This window comes from Triturus cristatus, chromosome 4_1 (assembly GCF_964204655.1).
Source record: "Triturus cristatus chromosome 4_1, aTriCri1.1, whole genome shotgun sequence".
NCBI classification, from domain to species: Eukaryota; Metazoa; Chordata; class Amphibia; order Caudata; family Salamandridae; genus Triturus; species Triturus cristatus.
This window is the reverse complement of record NC_140585.1, coordinates 526,358,633-526,376,401: the sequence shown is the minus strand read 5'-3', so window position 1 is coordinate 526,376,401 and position 17,769 is coordinate 526,358,633. Positions and strand designations below refer to the sequence as shown.

The window sequence follows — 17,769 nt, the reverse complement described above, 5'->3', positions numbered from 1 at the left end:
GAGGGGCATGATAGGTCTGCAACTTTCTTTCATTCTAAAATTAAGACCCGCGATACATTCATTCCTGTAAAGGCCCAGAAGACAAATGGAGCTTAGACATCGATACAATATTCAATCAGGTAGATGAGTAAAGTTCTGAATATGTTGGAGGATTTATTGCTTCTGGTGAAGCCCAGATCTCCTGAGGACCCTAGCCCTGCACAACGTTTGCATCTAGGTGGTACTTATCTTTGGACCAATCCGGATGAAACTTTGTAATAGCTCATAAACCTCTGAAGTGGTCTCTGAGCTCGAAGAAGATTGTTAGTACCCCATCTTAATGAAACCTACATCAAACTCAGCTGTCCCTGCTAATTACCGACCAGTATTCTTGCTCCTGACACAGGTGAAGCAGTTAGAAATATAAGTAAACTCCACTCTTTCCACTTATATACACACACGACTATAACATACTAGACGCTACTGTCTAATTTGTAGTGAGAGCTATGCAAAGCACTGAATCTCCTCATGTATCATTGGTGGATGTGATTAGATGGATAATGAATCAATGTGGTAATGCAGCTCGGATATCACTGGATCTCTGGGCTCTTTCAACGCCATCTCTCATAGGATCCTACTTCATAGGCTCCTTGAGAAGGTTGTCAGAGGGCAGGTCCTATTTTGGTTAACATTCTATCTTCAGAGGCACATGCAAAGAGTGAATTAATTCAACTATGTCTGAATTACTTCTAGTTTAACACAACATCTTTTTAGGGGGTCTTGATTAAGTCCGACCCTTTTTTTAATGTGTATGTCACCCCGGTGGTACAACGGATTAGGTCTTTTGGATAGATTTGCAAATGTACACGAATACACAGTTTAATCTTAGATTGGATGGTGACGAGATGCTAAATGCCATGCAATTTAAGAACGTTCTTGCCACCGCAGCTAACTGGATGCATAACCATGCCTTGAAATGCAACTCAGGCAAGAATTAAGTCCAAGACTTTGGCCCGAATATGGCTATCTGGCCAGATTATTGGTGGGCCAGGGAGTTGGAAATTCCACAGGCACTGCAATCAGTAGTAAATACCCTTGGGGATTATTTAGATCAGGCGCAAGCTTTTGAGTCCAGGTAAAAAAAAAAGAAAATCACATCACCATGATTCTTTCATCTTAAGAGGCTGAAGAAGATTGCTCAGTTCTGGACTATCAACTCTTAAGAGTGGGAAATTAGCTGCACAAATACTCATTCTGTCAAGACAGGATTATTGCAATAGGTTCTATCTTGACATTTTCAAAGGCTGGGTTCTCCCATCTACAGGTACCACAGAATTCAGTTGTCATTTGATATTTGGATTTAGGAGACAGAAGACAATGTTTGTTTTCAGACTGGCTGTCTATGCAGAAAAGGATCCTATTTAAGCCTTTTTGCCTGGTGCATCATTCAGTCCATGTAAGAGGGACGCTCTACCCACAGGCCAAGTTTCAGTGGTATAAATTCTTAGCCTACTCTGCTCGACCAGTTCTCAATGTTGTGCTCACCAAGATGAAGAAGAGTAAAATGGTAGGTCGTGCTTGCAGCTATTTAGCAGCTAGAATATGGAAATCTTTATTAGTAGAATAAAGGAGAACTCTCAACACGTTTCCTTTAGAAAGGCTTTGAAAACCTTGATTTAAGAATAATCCAGAGATGTGACATGTGCAACGTTGCCTCTAAGCCAGCACCAGGATGCTCTTTTTGAGTAATAGTTTGCGCTTAATAAGAATCATTATAGAAACATAAACAAGGTGGGCCTAGACTATGAAGCTAGACATATAACTATCTTATAATATCTCGGAAACGAGTGGGGGTCAAAGGGAAAAAGTTTACAGACTCTAATAGTTGTGAAATCCCCAAATCAACATTATAATATACTAGAACAACTATGAGTCTCATACAATTGAAGACCTTGACACAAGAATAAAGGTGATGCTGAAAACTAGTAAAGCTGTGAATTCAAGTATGCATATGTGTATGTATGCATAGGTGTAAAAATTCCCATCATCAACCTCAACAAGGCACTAAACACATTTTATTAAATCGCTACCTTGTTGGCAAGATATAAAAACAGTGCTATAACAGTTTCAATAATATAATAACTGTGATGGAGAAAAGAGGTCTACATGTTTCTGCTATCGGGTGGGATTCACCCAAGCATTCGTCAGGACCAATTTAGCTACTGCAAAGATGAAACAGTGCTCAAACCTGGACCCAATCGAAGGGCCTAGAGGCTCTGTGGGAAGTACTTCCCACAGAGCCTCTAGGCCCTTCGATTGGGTCCAGGTTGTATTAATCACTTCACTGCTCATTTGAGCACTGTTTCATCTTTGCAGTAGCTAAATTGGTCCTGACGAATGCTTGGGTGAATCCCACCCGATAGCAGAAACATGTAGACCTCTTTTCTCCATCACAGTTATTATATTATTGAAACTGTTATAGCACTGTTTTTATATCTTGCCAACAAGGTAGCGATTTAATAAAATGTGTTTAGTGCCTTGTTAGACAATTTTTATCCAGCACTCTTACACCATCACGTTTCACGAGCACTGCAACTATCACACTTTTCCATCATCCAACAACAACAATATACCAGCTACTGGTTTGGGACACATAAGAGACCAAGATCTACAAATTGCCAAGTAGAAGATGGTACTCTTTTAAGTCCTTCACTCCCAGATGATGAAGCTAACCTCTTGAGGTTGATGATGGGAATTTTTACACCTATGCATACATACACATATGCATACTTGAATTCACAGCTTTACTAGTTTTCAGCATCACCTTTATTCTTGTGTCAAGGTCTTCAATTGTATGAGACTCATAGTTGTTCTAGTATATTATATGAAGCTAGACACTCAAGAAGTTGACCCAATTTTATGAAAAATGTGCAGTGGGTTCCCCTCCATTGTGCCATTGCAAGTGTTTTATCTTGGGCACCTCCTTGTGTCAATAATGACATACAATATACCAGTGCCTCAATTTTGCCATGAATGCCATCTGTAGAACACAGTTGATCCAAATGTCAAATAGTGACTCTAGTATGTTAGGGGGCCACATTTTGTCATTGGTGCCTATACTCTTACCACCCCACCACATATGCCATGGCTCCCTTCCTGAAGGGAGATTAACAGACCGTGCCAGCATACCACTATAGGCATCACTACAGCACTTCACAAATGGGATGGCGTCTTAAGTGTGCCGGACCCCAGACGCTAGGGATGGGACTTCACCAGCCCTGGAGAATCTGTATGATGGCTGGCATGAGTGTCTCCAGCCATCACACAGATTCACTGCCTAAGGCTACTGCTCAACCCTCACTCGCAGTGATGGTTGGCACTTTCTTATCACACTTGTAGTTAATAATATCGTATTAGTCACTATTGGTATAATGAAAAATGGGGCAGAAGAGTCACCACACCCAATTCAAGGTATATAAAAATGCTCTTCCATCTGCCAAAGTCATGTTCGCATGTTGTTAAATTCGAAAGAGGCACAGACAGAATACTTTACACTTTGCAATATTTAAGATACCCCAAACTTTACCTCAGGCAGTTTTGCTCTAAGTTGATCTGGTCTTTAAAAAAATAAAAAAAAGGCACTCTCCCCAACATGAATTTAGTAGAGTAGCAAAATAAATCATTGTGACCGCTCAATACACGAGTTCTGTATCAGAGGACAGAAGGGTTTTATTACAAAATTCTCAAAATCAAGCAGTACAGAATAAATGCCATGAAGGCTTAAGTGCAGAGTTATATAGAGTACTCAAAATCTGAAATAATTCTAAGTACCAAGTGAGCATCAAATACCAAGAAAGAAATGAAAATCACCCCTAGTAGGAAAATCAAAGCCTCCTAAAACCGGTCAGATGTACAAAGAAAGAACAAAGAAATTGGACAGCATCTCTAGTGTATACGTAAATCTAAAATAATCTCCTTAGTCCCCCAAACTCGTGTTTTTTTTTTTTATACGCAATCCTTGCATATCAAATTAGTAAAACAACCAACTCATTGTGGCATGATTGCAAGTAACTTCTGTCTCGGCAAATCAGAATGGTATACATCATTACTTAAGTTCATAAGAACTGTCCCAATTTTAAGAAAGCATCCAGCAACTTCCATGTTATTGCTATCCAGAGGTGTTTAAATTAATTTGAAACATTCAGACAATGAACCTTAAGACAAATGAATAAGACAAGGCTCAGCAACTGAACTACAGTGGAAAGGCCAGAAAACTACATCAACTTGTCTTCGTTCTGTGGAGCGGAGGGGAGAGAAGACGCACAGAGGGAGCAGATGGGAGGGGGGTGAATACAGGAGAGTAAACAGCACCAGAACAGCATCCATTTTATCCAAGATGGAGTTTCATGTAAACCTGTGGCATAACTAAATTACTTTACTAAACACACTTCTATACGTCCTATTAAACTTGTTTTAACTACAATCATTAATTCAGCATTTATTTATTGGATCTCACATAAACATTATTCACCATTATCATTTTTCCATGAAAATATAAACCCAGAAAAAGCTACTTTTTGCAAGCACAGAACATACATTTTTTTTTTAAACTATTTTTTGTTAACCTAGAACAAATTACTTCCTTACTGATACAATACATTTTCATTTTACAATTGTATTGTATTAGAAAAGAGTAGCGGAGGGATAGAAGAGTGAAAAAGGTTTGCATTTATATAGCGCTTACCACCCCTGACGCGGCGTCAAAGCACTTTTTCAGCAAGTAGCACGCTACTCCAGAACCCATTAAGAATTAGTGTTGAATTAGTATTGTGAAATATGAAAGTAATTTGAATGGTGGATAGGTTAGTCAGTTATTTGGATTCAGAAGGATAGCGGAGGGATAAAAGAGGGAAAAAGGTTTGCATTTATATAGCGCTTGTTACCCCTGATGGGGTGTTGAAGTGCTTCTTTGGCGAGTAGCACGCTACTCCAGAACCCATAAAAGATTCGTTTTAAATTAGTATAATGAAATCTGAAAGTCATTCGAGTGGTGGATATGTTAGTAAATATTTGGATTGGGTAGGGAAGGGATAGAAGAGGAAAAAGGGTTTACATTTATATAGCACTTGTTACCTCGATGGGGTGTTGAAGCGCTTTTTTGGCGAGTAGCTTGCTACTCTGGAACCCAAAAAGGATTACTGGTGAATTAGTATAGTGAAATATGAAATTTGAGAAGAGGACGTTAGTCTGTTATTTTGATTGAAAAGGATAGTGGAGGGATAGAAGAGTGAAGGATTTAAACTTTGTTTGTTTTGGAGGTCATAGCAGTAGTGGGAGGCTTGGGATGAGTAAAAAGGGATGTGGAGTGGTAGAGTCAGAGGGAAATCGGTATAGTAAAAGAGGTGTCAGATGATGCAAGGAATGCTAGAGTAGGGGAGAGTGTAGAACGGGTTATTTTGGGGATCATAGTAGTGGTATGGGGTTTGGGATGAAAGAGTGGATGTAGAGGATATATTGATAGAGGAATAGTGTGAGAAACAGGATAGTGCATTGAAAGAGTAGTAGAAAGAGGTTTGAGATGAGTCAGAGTTGAGGTAGAAGATATATTGAGAGAGGCATAGGGTGAGAAATAGGGTAGTGTATTGGATATGCTGAATTAGAAGTAATAAATATATAGATCCACAAGTACATGGAAAGATGCATAAAGGAAGTGAGTATAGGTAAATTAAAGATACTGGTTGAGGTATAGGGTGAGAAATAGGGTAGTGCATTGAAAATGTTTTTTTTTTTTTTTTTTAGGGAAAACGTAATAAATATATAGATCCAAGAACATGGAAGGTATATAGATGCATAAAGGAAGGAAGTAAAAGTAGATTAAAGATGCATTAGATAAACTCTGCTTTTCAATTGTTGTACTTAAAAATGTTTTTTTTTTTAAACAATTATTCTACATGTTTATACAAAGCAATACACATATATAGGTACATATCTATAGTACAAATAAATGCTTATATACAGAGGGATATGCTGTATATTTCTGTTTGCGTATGGTGCTTATGTGGGGAAGTGCTAATTCTAGAGTAGTTTTCTGAAGATAAGGTGGTTGTCCGTGGATCTTATGTTGGGTGGTAAAGAGTTCCATAGTTTGGCTGCTTGAAGAGAGAAAGATGTGCCACCTATGGTTATTTGCTTGTATCTTGGGGCTTTGAAGGGAGTTGCCACTCTATAGTGGAGGTTCCTTTGTTGAATATGTTTGGTGATTTTATTCCTGATGAAGAGGGGTCCAATTTCATGTATTGCTTTGTGGGTGATACAAAGCAGCTTGAATGTGGATCTTCTGGCAACCAGTAACCAATGCAGGGCTTTCAAGACTGAGGTCTTGTGGTTTGATATGCAAGAGTAGTCTGGCAGCCGAGTACAATACTTCCTTCAGGACGTTCTTCCAGCTATCATTTGAGCCTTAATTACTCTTACTTCTTCCCTTTTCTCCTCCCCCTTTAACAGTGCTTCTGGGAACTCTACCTTTGGACATCATAACCATCTACTGATCCACTCCATCCATGGATTGCTTCGGTGAACCCAAGTTATGGCACTTTGTTACTTAGCTCTCCCACGCTAACCTACTGGGTTTTTTCCAGCCACCCCAGATTTCTTTAAACTTCCCTGGGAAACCTCTTCCAATCTAGACCACTCTTTCTGCTACCATGGCAATGTCTCTTTTGTCTACCATGAAGCCCAAGTTATAAAATAACAGATTAGACCATGTAATGACGACATCGCATAGATTAGCTAACAAGAAAAATGGAGGTGCTAACTGGATATCTATATCCATTATTGCTTCTAGCTCCTTGGGAATGATGCTCCAATACTTACAAATTGGGGTGGGGGGGGGGGGGGGGGGGGGATTGGAGGGTTTCGTTTTTTTTTTTTAACTCCAATATTATGATGAATGTGCCCTCAGCTGCATTACATCTCAGACAGACAAAGCTCCAAGCCCTGCCCATTTTAAATAGCCTATTCTTGTTGTATAAATACTATGTAGGATTTTTCATTGAACTAACCTCAGTCTGGACTTGATCGCTACCGCTCTACTGTACATCCCAATCAACATCTTCCAGGGGCCAAATTCTCTCTTCCATGCCTCTGTGTTTTTGAGTGTATCAGGTTTATCGTTAATGATGGTGATATATATTTATTACACTACCCTAAAAGTGGGCTCCTTTTATAGCAATCTACTCTCTAGAGAACTGCAATCCACGACCTCTTCCCAGTCGAACTTCAAAACTCGTAGTGCATGTTGCAACTGTATGTACATATATTTCTGAGCCGGTCTCAGTTCAGATTTTTATTGTTGGATCTCAAAAGATTTTATCCTCTCTGTGAACATCACTTACCCCATTGTGGAGATGTTTTTATCATCCGATTGGTGGAACCCAGACAAATTTCAGAATTTTTTCCAATGTGTGTCCCTTCCACAATGGTGTTCACTTTATCACCTTTCCCTGCCAAACCAGATATTTAGTGGCTTTGTCCCATGAATCCAAGGTCACTTGAGTGGGCTCTAGCAGGCATCATCTCCTATAGAGCTTACCGTAGAGATAATGAATGCAGGTGTGGTTTTCTAGTCTCATTTAGTTATTTATTTTATAAAGTTTTGTTTAGCGCGAACAAGACCACAGAGGGTATCAGAGCGCTTCACATTATAGGGTAGGTAGGATACAGTTGTAAGAAAAGACATTTGTTACATATATGGGAATAGCATGGCATAGCTGGAGTTCATGGTTGCACATCAATGTAGTGGTCATTCAAGGTAAGTAAGTAAACAATAGAACCTAAAGTATCTTAGGGCGGAAACTTGTTCATTATTGTTGTTTTCACGTCATTTTTTAATGAAACGGTAGATATTTGACGGCCATCCGGTGGCAGAGAGTTCCAGATCTTCGGGGCGATGCCCGAAAAGGATCGGTAGCTCGTTCTCCTTCTGTGGAAATTCAGTGGTTTCAGTAGCAGTGAACTTGCACTTCGTGATGGTCTGCTTCCGCCTGAGATCACTAGCCTTTGTGCCAGATATATGGGGGTCTTGAAATGTAGGGCTTTATGAGTCATGCAAGCAATCTTTAGCTGTATTCTTGCTTCGTACGGCAGCCAGTTCAGGGTTTTTAGGGATGGCGATCTGTGATTATTTCTTTTTGTGCCGGTTATCAGTCCGGCCGTGGCATTAAAGGAGGCCGTTAGCGGGGCTAAATTGTATTTAGGTAGACCACAAAGAGTGGAGATTCAGTAGTCTAGCCTCGGCAATACAAGAGCTTGGACTGCCAGCTTAAAGTCATCCTGTCGTACGAAGGGTTTGAGTTTCCTTAGTATACTTGTCTGGTATTTAGCTCCCTTGGTGGCATTGCTGATAAGATTCTGCATATCCAAGTATTTGTCTAGTGTGATTCCAAGGGATTTAGCGGACTCAATGTGAGGAGAACAGTTAAAGGCTGTGAGATGCTTCATCCAGAAGTCAATCTTGGGAGTGTGATTAGGAGGAGCGATGAGGAAGGATTCTGTTTTGGAAGTGTTGAGCATGAGATGGTTATCAGTGAGCCAGTTTTGAGTGTTCAGCAAGGTAGAGTTGAGTGAAATGAAGTCTTCTGGGGAGGAGATTTTCAGATACAATTGTTCTTTCCAAACTTGATGTGGAGTCCTCTCCCAAAGAAAAACCCCTTTCATTAACAGTTAGTAGCCAAAAAGTCCACCAGTACACCCTGATATTCGGGACTGCTATCCGCCACTGTATACCGACCTCCATAGCGATTGCAGCGCAATTTGGGACACGCTCCCATCCCATAACATGGAACGGGTAATCCTGTCAATCTTATCAAAGTATGGATATGGCATTATAAATGGAGTATTTTTTAATAAATACTGCACTTCTGGTAATGTGACTATTTTAAATATTGCTATTCTACCCATTAGGAACAACAGACACTTTCTTTGCTTCTCTACGTCCGTCTGATGATACTCTCGAAGGACCACCTCAAAGTTACGCTCTAAGAATTGCAGTGAGTTGGGCGTTACATGAATCCCTAAATATTGGAATTCATCCCTTGTGACTGTAATAAGTGTCGCTCAGCTGCTCCCAGGTGCCCAGCACACATAATAACGATGTATTCCGATTTATCCCTAATCCCAAGTATTTCTAAAAAGGCAGGAGTACAGCGAAAGCCAATGGAATGGCTACAGCTTAGTTTGTATGATACTGGGTCTGGTGGCTTAGTGGATTAATGCGTCCACTGTAGGGGTCCAGCATTTGACAAAGGTCAGTTTAAATCCCTGTGGGTCCACTCATCCTTTCATACTTCTGAGGTAGATAAAATGTGTAGCATTGAGTTGGGTAACAATAAACATCTATTATTCAGCACTAAAATACCCTTCTGGGTGAATGTGTCCTTTACAAATACACATATTATGTACCATTTTAAGGTGCAGCAGAAGGTCATCCACATAGAGTGAGGTTTTTTCAGGTTGACCACTAATGTCAGGGAATCCAGTTACATCTGCATGTAGTAGGACTCAACATGCCAAGAGCTCAATGCATAGGGCTGTTTGCACTGTTGGGAGAGGTGTTATAGCTCCGGGGGGCTGTAAACTATATTTCACGGGAACCTTAGGCTCAGGTCAGAGATATAGGCACGGACGCTTACGCGCATGCCCGACTTGAAAAGGTGCGGATGACGCGACTGCACAGCGGACATGCCGCTGGCGCACCGCTGGCGTGCCTAAGGCAAGCCCGCCTGCGTCAGTCCGCGCCCGACCGGGACCAGGGGCTAGAACCCCTGCTGGTTCTGTAAGGGAAAATTACTCGTATACCACAGATCAGCTCAACCATCTCAGAGGGGTAATTAGGAGTAAGTGTGCTCATTGAATTATCCGACAGCAATATCAATCATTGCTCATTCTGTTTTTTCAAACTTTGAACCGCTATCAAAACTCCCACAGTTATACTCTCTCAGACTGTTCTTAAAATGTTTTTACTTAACTGGCGATCGATCTCTAAGCATTCCACAGAAATTAATTTACTATTGGAAGAAGAGGACCCTGACGTGCCATTTTTAACAGAAACATGGCTTAATAGTGAGGCTGATCCTGCTATTGTTCAAGCTCTCCCCTCTGGTTACGCTATTCAGAGGCCTGACCGGGAGCCAGGCAGAGGAGGAGGCATAGCAATTATTGCGAGTCTTAATTTCGCAATCGGTTTATCCCATGTCTGTACTCTCTCTGGGATCTTAATATATCACCCTCCAGGCGCCCTTGGTCAATTTTGTAAGGATCCGTCTGATATAGCAGCCAATCTTGCCAGCCCCCTCCCTAATTTTACCCTATTAGGGGATTTTAACCTTCATTTTGATGACATCTCACACCCTGCCACGTGTGAGCTGGTTGATGGTCTGGGGGCGTTTCAACTTAATCAAAAAGTTGATGGTCCCACTCACTCCAAAGGCCACTGTCTTGACCCCATCTTTTCGAACATCGAAAATCTTCTTGACGGGGACCCCATTCCGGTGCCATGGTCTGACCATTTCTTGATTCCGTTTACCTGGGTTTCTCAGGTCGCTATCACGCCGGCTGTGGAAACCAAAAGACAGGTTCGCACAAGGTCAGAACTTCCAATAGAGTCTTGGGTGTCAACTCTTCAAAATACTAGACCAATACCTGATTCAAACCCCACCACTGCGAATGATAAATTTAATGAATGGCTGGAGTCATCACTGGACACTTCCCCCTAAAAAATGGATTTGCAATAAGGTAGGAGCCAATCGAACTGCTTGGTACTCTCCCAAGCTTCGTGCGGTAAGCACTCCTGCAAAAGACTTGAGAGAAGATGGAGAAAGGATTTCTCTGCAATTAACAAAGATAAATATAGGGAGGCTATAAAAATCTATAAAGTAGAAATAAAATCTGATCAGGCTCTCTATTATGAAGAAAGAATTACATCGGCCTCCAACTCTCCACGCGAAATATTTCGCATTGCGAAATCTCTCCTCATAACCCCTTCCCCTCCCATTGTATCTGATGATACTTTATCTCACTGCAATCAAATGGCAGAGTTTTTCTTTCACAGAATACAATATATACACATATACATCTTTTCCCCAGACTATAGCCCAATTTCCTCCCTAAAACATTCTCTGAGTTGGGACCCGTTATCCATAGGTAGTGCGTTTTGCACGACCTATGGATAACAGGTCCCAACTCAGAGAATGTTTTTGGGAAGAAATTCCTCCTCTGAACCGGATGCCTCTGCAAGGTATTCTTAGCCAATTAAAATTGGGCTCTCCTATAGATTCTGCCCCTCCCATCATTTGAAATCTTGTCATTGATACCGTGTCCTCAGTTATCCTGGACTTGATTACTGCCTCATTTCTGACGGGACTGATTCCCCCCTCTTGGAAACGGTGAATGGTCAAAGCACTTAAAAAAAAAAAAAACTAATATGGACCCTGAGGTGTTGGGGAATTACCGCCCCATCTCATTACTGCCAGGAATCAGCAAAATTGCAGAGAAGCATGTTAATTCTGCTCTTCCTGCTTTTTTGGCAAGTAACAACTGCCTGCATCCTTCACAGACTGGATTTAGACCTCAACAAGGTACAGAGACCGCTCTTCTGGCAGTAGCAGAACAATCTTAGAAAAATCGTAGATGGCGGAGGCTGTGCTGCTATTATTCTTTTAGATCTCAGTGCAGCCTTCGACACGGTTAACCATCAGCGGTTGATCCAGAGACTTAGGGATGTGGGAGTGGTCGGGACATCTCTGAAGTGGTTGCAGTCCTTTCTGGAAGACAGGTGTTTTGAAGTTTTTGAAGATGAAATCACCTCCGAACGGAAGCCCCTTAGATGTGGGGTCCCTCAGGGATCCTCCTTGAGCCCCACTCTATTTAATGTTTATATGAGTTCCCTGGCAGAAGTAGTGCAACCTTTTGGAGTCCAGATTGTTACCTACGGTGAGAACACTCAGCTGGTTGTCTCTTTCAATTAGCAGGACAATACCGGGCCTGGTCTAACCTTGTGTCTGGAAAAGGTATCAATCTGGATGGAATGCTCATACCTGAAAATCAAGAGGGCGAAGACGGAGCTGATGCTCCTTGGGAAATCTGCTACTTTGAACGTAGAATCATTCTGGCCCAGCTGTCTGGGCCCCCCCAAAGAACAGATTAAGAGCTTGGCCATCTGGCTTGACCGCAATCTTGATTTTAAGGAGCCAGCACGGAAGGTTGCAGCCAGTGGTTATGGGATTCTGAGGATGATACGAAAAATCCTCCCTCTGTTACCTTTTCCTGCTAGAAGACTGATGGTTCAAGAATTGATCTTTTCCCGGCTTGATTATGCCAATGCCATTTATCTAAGAGCCCCATGCTTCACCACCAAAAAACGACAGATTGTACAAAATTGCGCAGCACGCTTTCTCCTGACATCCCCCATCGCCTATCGGCAAAGCCTGCCCTTGCCACTCTTCACTGGCTTCCCATTCATGAGAGAATCCAGTTTAAGGTACTGTGCCTTGCACACAAGGCACTGTCAGGCAAGGGATCGCCCATCATTCTTTCCATCATCCTGCCCTACTGTCCAAACAGGGCCTTGCGGTCGGATAACAAACTTCTAGCAGCAGTTTCCTTTTTTTGTTTCCCTACTGCTCGGAGTTTATGACTGCACTGCTATCAGCGCTGGGATGCCCTCGGGTAACCACACGCTTTAGAAATGCTGATCCATTCATAGGGCAAAGAGAATAGGGGCGAGCAGACATCCCATGACTAGTACCCAACCCCAGAGAGGGTTGACATGACTCCGCTGACCATTACTGCAGCCGCTGGTGCCTTGTACAACAGCGCCACCCATTTTCAAGAAAGTTGGGTTTGACTCTAAACGCCCTGCGTGTCTGGCAGAGATAAACCCAGTCAAATGAATCAAACACTTTTTCTGTGTCCTGTGAAAAAGTATTGCCATCAGCTCAAGCATGTTACACCTCATCCAGCCAGTTACGCAATATCCAAAGGTTTAATATGGTCACCATTGTTTCAAACGGCATAGTCTTGTTCTGCATTTGCTCAATCCTTCTGTATTTGTGAAAACTGAAGATTCGAGGTACATGGTAACAGCTCATTCCTTTTGCTCATTTTCAAGTAAGATAGAATAGTTTCACTGGACCTCTTCTTCATGAACTGTTGGATGCACAGAAAAATACTTCAATGATCTAAGAACTTTGCTTGCCTGGTAATGAGCGAACCCCCATCTCTAAAGTGAGACAGTTTTCACTCTAAATGCCCCGTCTAGCCTACGGACATCAAGGTTCTCATTAAGACAACATCCACATGAGGATTTAGTTTCAGCCCGTTACTGCTTACCAACGAACAAATATTCAAAGATGGGGCCGGCTCTAGGACGGTGCGATCGGTGCCACCGCACCGGGCGCTGACTTAGGGTGGGGGCGTCATTTTTGCAAGTATATTCTCATTTTAAAAGCACCTGCCGCTGCGTTCCTGGCCATCAGCAATTTTCAGGCATCAATTAAAATGTCAAGATAACTCCGGTGATTATTCGTCTACCTGGAAAGAGAGGGAGGTTTGTCTAGACAGTGGAAGTTTTGACTCATCCAAAGGTAGCGCAGAGAGTTAAAACGCCTGCTGCTAAGAACGTGTACCATGCAGATAACAAAGTGCATATAATGTAAATAGGTCAGTGGGTTACTACTTCTGTAAGAGAGCTCCTTTAGTTACTTGTGTCTTATAAGTCAAAATCCTAATACAGAACATTGAGCTGTTAACTGTCATCAAAGAGCTACATGCAAACTGCAAGGTATATGTTAGAGCGCTATTTTTTTTGCCCAGTCTTTCATTATCCTATTCTTGCCAAAAGTGTTCATTTGGATAGAAAACAATTCTTATTATTAAAGAGAACCCCTAAAAATGATGTTACCTTTTAAAATTCAGAATTTGTGCATTTCCAGAATAAGGACTCAAACTATATTGCCTACCAGTATCGATGACCTATCACTCCTATACTGCACCTTGTAGTCCTATCTGATGTAACAATTCCTATACACGGATTACACACGATTGTCTCTGTGCAATGTGTGTGTGATATAAAGCGCTCTGACAACTCACACTAGTATGAGTGGTGCTATAAAACTAAATGAATCTGAGAGGCAGTGGTTATGGAGAATTTAGAGGCACTGTTAAAGGGTGCTAGTGAGAGAATCAGCGGCAGAGGTGGTCATGGGGTGTGGGGGCGCCAACAAACAGTCACTTTGTTTAAGCCGGCCGGCCCTGTTCATAGAAGCGAAATCTATAAGAACCATAACAAAGGTGATGATCCAAATGGAGGACCAGCCATGATTCTTCAGCAAACATCAAAAACCTACCCAAAACATCTTCCACTGCATAAACATCTTCCATTTCAAATTGCTAAAAGTAAAACAGTAAATTAAGTAAAAGAGTTTATCACACGGGGGACTGAAGTTCTGGAAATCTGTAGGAAAAGCCCCCAAACAACGTATGCGTGGTAAGGATGGGTCAACATAGGCAACCTTCTCTTTCACCAAATTCGAAGAGTCTGTGTACTATATTAAATTTCACAAGTAAAAATATGTTTACAGAAATAAGTTCACAAGAGATATATTTCTTTTATACATATTTGCGTGCAATACTTTGCAATCGGTATTCCATCTTTTAATCTTAGAACTACAAATTAACAATTAGATTGCAAATATTTATGCTAGTAATGACAGCATGATGCTGCAACCTGTCAGTCTACATTAACTGTCTCAGTTAAATGCTCTGACGTAGAATTACCTAGGACACACAGTTCTACAGAATATCAAGCTGGCCTGCTTACCTTCCGTTGGATTCGGAGGTTGGTCTTTATTAATCGCCGTCTGAATGTTGGTGAATGAAGCAGGTGGTGCGCACTGCTGTAGCACTCCAATTGCATTACAAAACTGATCTGCAAGCTACCGAAATACAAAAGCAGCAAAAAATAAAAAACAGGCATTAGACAGAGGCTTTGTTAGACTGCTGAGAAATTTTCACTATAAAATAGCATTTCAGATTTTGATTAACAACTTTTCATGCAAGTAAAAAAAGAAGAAAAATAACATTGACAGAACAAAAACGTGCAAGTGGCGTCTTTCATTAAAATTGCGCTTTAAATGCCTGTAGTTCTAAAAGAAGTGTCACATGGAGCAACAGAGTAGAATACAAAATAAACACTGGCAAATGCTATAGGATTTACCTTTTTGTGCCTTGCTACAGACAGCTTTAGCTGCCTGGTGAGAGCTCATTGAAAGAAAGAAAGACACAAAGAAAGACAGGCACTGACTTTTGGACAGACCCTTTCAATTATGGACATCTGTAGTCCAGCTGGCTTTATGCATTGTGTTAGAACTGGGAGTCTCTAGTTGGCCGAGGTAGGTACCTTAGTCCAAATAGAGACACTTGCTTCTAAGTCAGGGAAAGGAAGGACAACTTCTCAGATAGCCCCTGCTTACCCTGTTGGTAGCTTGGCATGAGCAGCCAGGCTTATCTCTAAGGCAAATGTGTAAAGTATTTGCAACCACGCTCTCAGTAACCCAATGGTAACACCACAAATGAGCTCCAGACGAGTTTCATAAAAACAATTATATGTTTATATAAAAAGATATACAATGAGACCACACAATAAAAATCCAACATATGCGTATTTGTAATATTTCACCTTGCTGGTTATTAGGCCAGCAAGCCCTGGTAGGTTCTTGCAGTATTAATGAGCAATTATCGTTGATCCAATGCAGTCCTAATGCAATGCTATGCAGTTCGTAATGCAAGAATGAGGCACTTCGTAATGTAAAAATAATGCAGTTCGTTATGCAACAATCAGGCAGTTCGTAATGTCAAAATAATGCAATTCGTAATGCAACAGTCAGGCAGTTCGTTATGCAAAATTAATGCAATGTGTAATGCAACAATCGGGCAGTTCGTAATGCAAAAAAAATGCAATGCGTAATGCAACAATCAGGCAGTTCGTAATGCCAACAATAATGTACTCCGGCACCGTTCGCGGTGCTCTGGATGGACTCTATGCCACTCGTACTGACTCGCGATCAGTTACTGCCAAAATAGAACCCCAACACGGGTATGGTGTAAAACAAAGTGCAGCTCCATACTCCAGCCCCGGTACTGCCACTTCTCGGCAAGTACAGGCCACGATACTAACTTGAGCGGAGGCTCGCACTGCAAAGATGGGAAAGGCCAAGAGCGTTTCTCTCGGAGACCGCACCCCGCCCCTGGCGGCGACACATGCACGCTCACTGAGCATTACCTAGGGGTGCGATCTCATTCTCCTCTTCTCACGGCTTGGGCCTACGGTGCGACTTCGTTGATCTTGGGCAGTGGAATACAGACCCTCGATGTGATGGTTCGAGGTCTCTCCTTGGCAAAGGCAAGCTCCTTCTGGAGATGCCGGTCCGGGCCAAAGGCAATGACGATCGCAGCACTTCTGGTCATGCTGTCGACCAACTCAGAGAACACGACTGCTCCGGGACACACAGTCACGTGGCAATTTCTCACTAAGGTCTCAGGCTGCAACAAGGCACACAGCATCGCGGAGACTCACTTAAGCTCCGGGTGCACACGATCACAGGACAATACTCATTAAGGCCTCAGGCTGCACGAAGCACACAGCGTCGCCGAGACTCCCTTGGACTCCGGGTGCACACGATCGCAGGACAATCCTCACAAAGGTCTCAGGCTGCACAAAGTACATGCGCACAGCATCAGTGAGACTCACTTGGATTCCGGGTGCACATGATCTCGGGACAGTTCTTACGAAGGTCTCAGGCTGCAAAAAGCACACACACACAGCGTCGCTGAGACTCTTCTGGAAACTTTTATGTTCCTGAGTTTCCACAACAGGGAGCCAGCTCTCCTCGGGCCCTTGGGGACAAGTTACTTCAGGACACAGCAAAGTCCTTTCAAGCAGGGGGACACAGCAAAGTCCCTTAGCCTCTCCTTGGTTAAATTGGCAAACTGCATGCCATCCCCAGAACACACAGCAAGGGTCAGTCCTTTCCTTCTGTCTCTTCAGCTGTTTCTTCCTTGACAGAGGTTCCTCTTGACCACAAAGTAGTTTCAATCCTTTTCAGTCTTGGTCAGTTCCAACTTTCAGGGGTGTCAGCTCTCATAGTTATACCCCTAAATGTCTTGGAAGTATTTGTGTTCAGGGGGGCACTGACTCCTGTTCAAACCAGTTGTGGGTGTCTCCCTGCCAGTGACACCTTCTTCCTTTGATAGTGGGGGTCTGGATCCTTAATCACTCAGCTGGGGATGGAGCCATTGTTTTATGACAGCAGCCCAGGTCTCTTCACCTCCAGGGGCTACTCCTCCCCCTACACTCCAGATGCAGTTCAGCCTGTTGCTGTCTCACCTCCTCCCCAGGGTCAAGACATTCCCCAGATTCTATCGCTTTCAGATCCAGACAGTCAATCGACAACCAGGCAGACACACACAGATTTGTTAGAACACAAAAAACCAGCCACTTCTAAAAGTGTGGTTTCTAAACACACAATGCAAAAACCACCTTCACAAAAAGATGTATTATTAAATTGTGAGTTCAGGCACACTAAACTTCACCTCTCCATCTTAAGCCTATGGATATATAGGCTGGAAACATTACACAGCCTGCCCATTCTGTCTATGGGCAAGATGGCCTTTCAACAGTGAAAAACAAGAGTATTTCACTGTTAGAACATGGTACACACCTCAGTACATGTCCTA

The 17,769-nt window shown here is 42.3% G+C and overlaps 1 protein-coding gene across 1 annotated transcript in view; it reads right to left on the bottom strand.

The window, feature by feature from the left end:
- The window catches only part of MED21 (mediator complex subunit 21), a 70,992-nt gene that overhangs the window by 24,967 nt on the left and 28,256 nt on the right, over positions 1–17,769 (bottom strand). Inside the window, exon 2 of the mRNA XM_085652795.1 lies at positions 14,855–14,969. Coding sequence (XP_085508921.1) covers positions 14,855–14,969 — 115 coding nt within the window. The remainder of the gene's footprint in view (positions 1–14,854; positions 14,970–17,769) is intronic.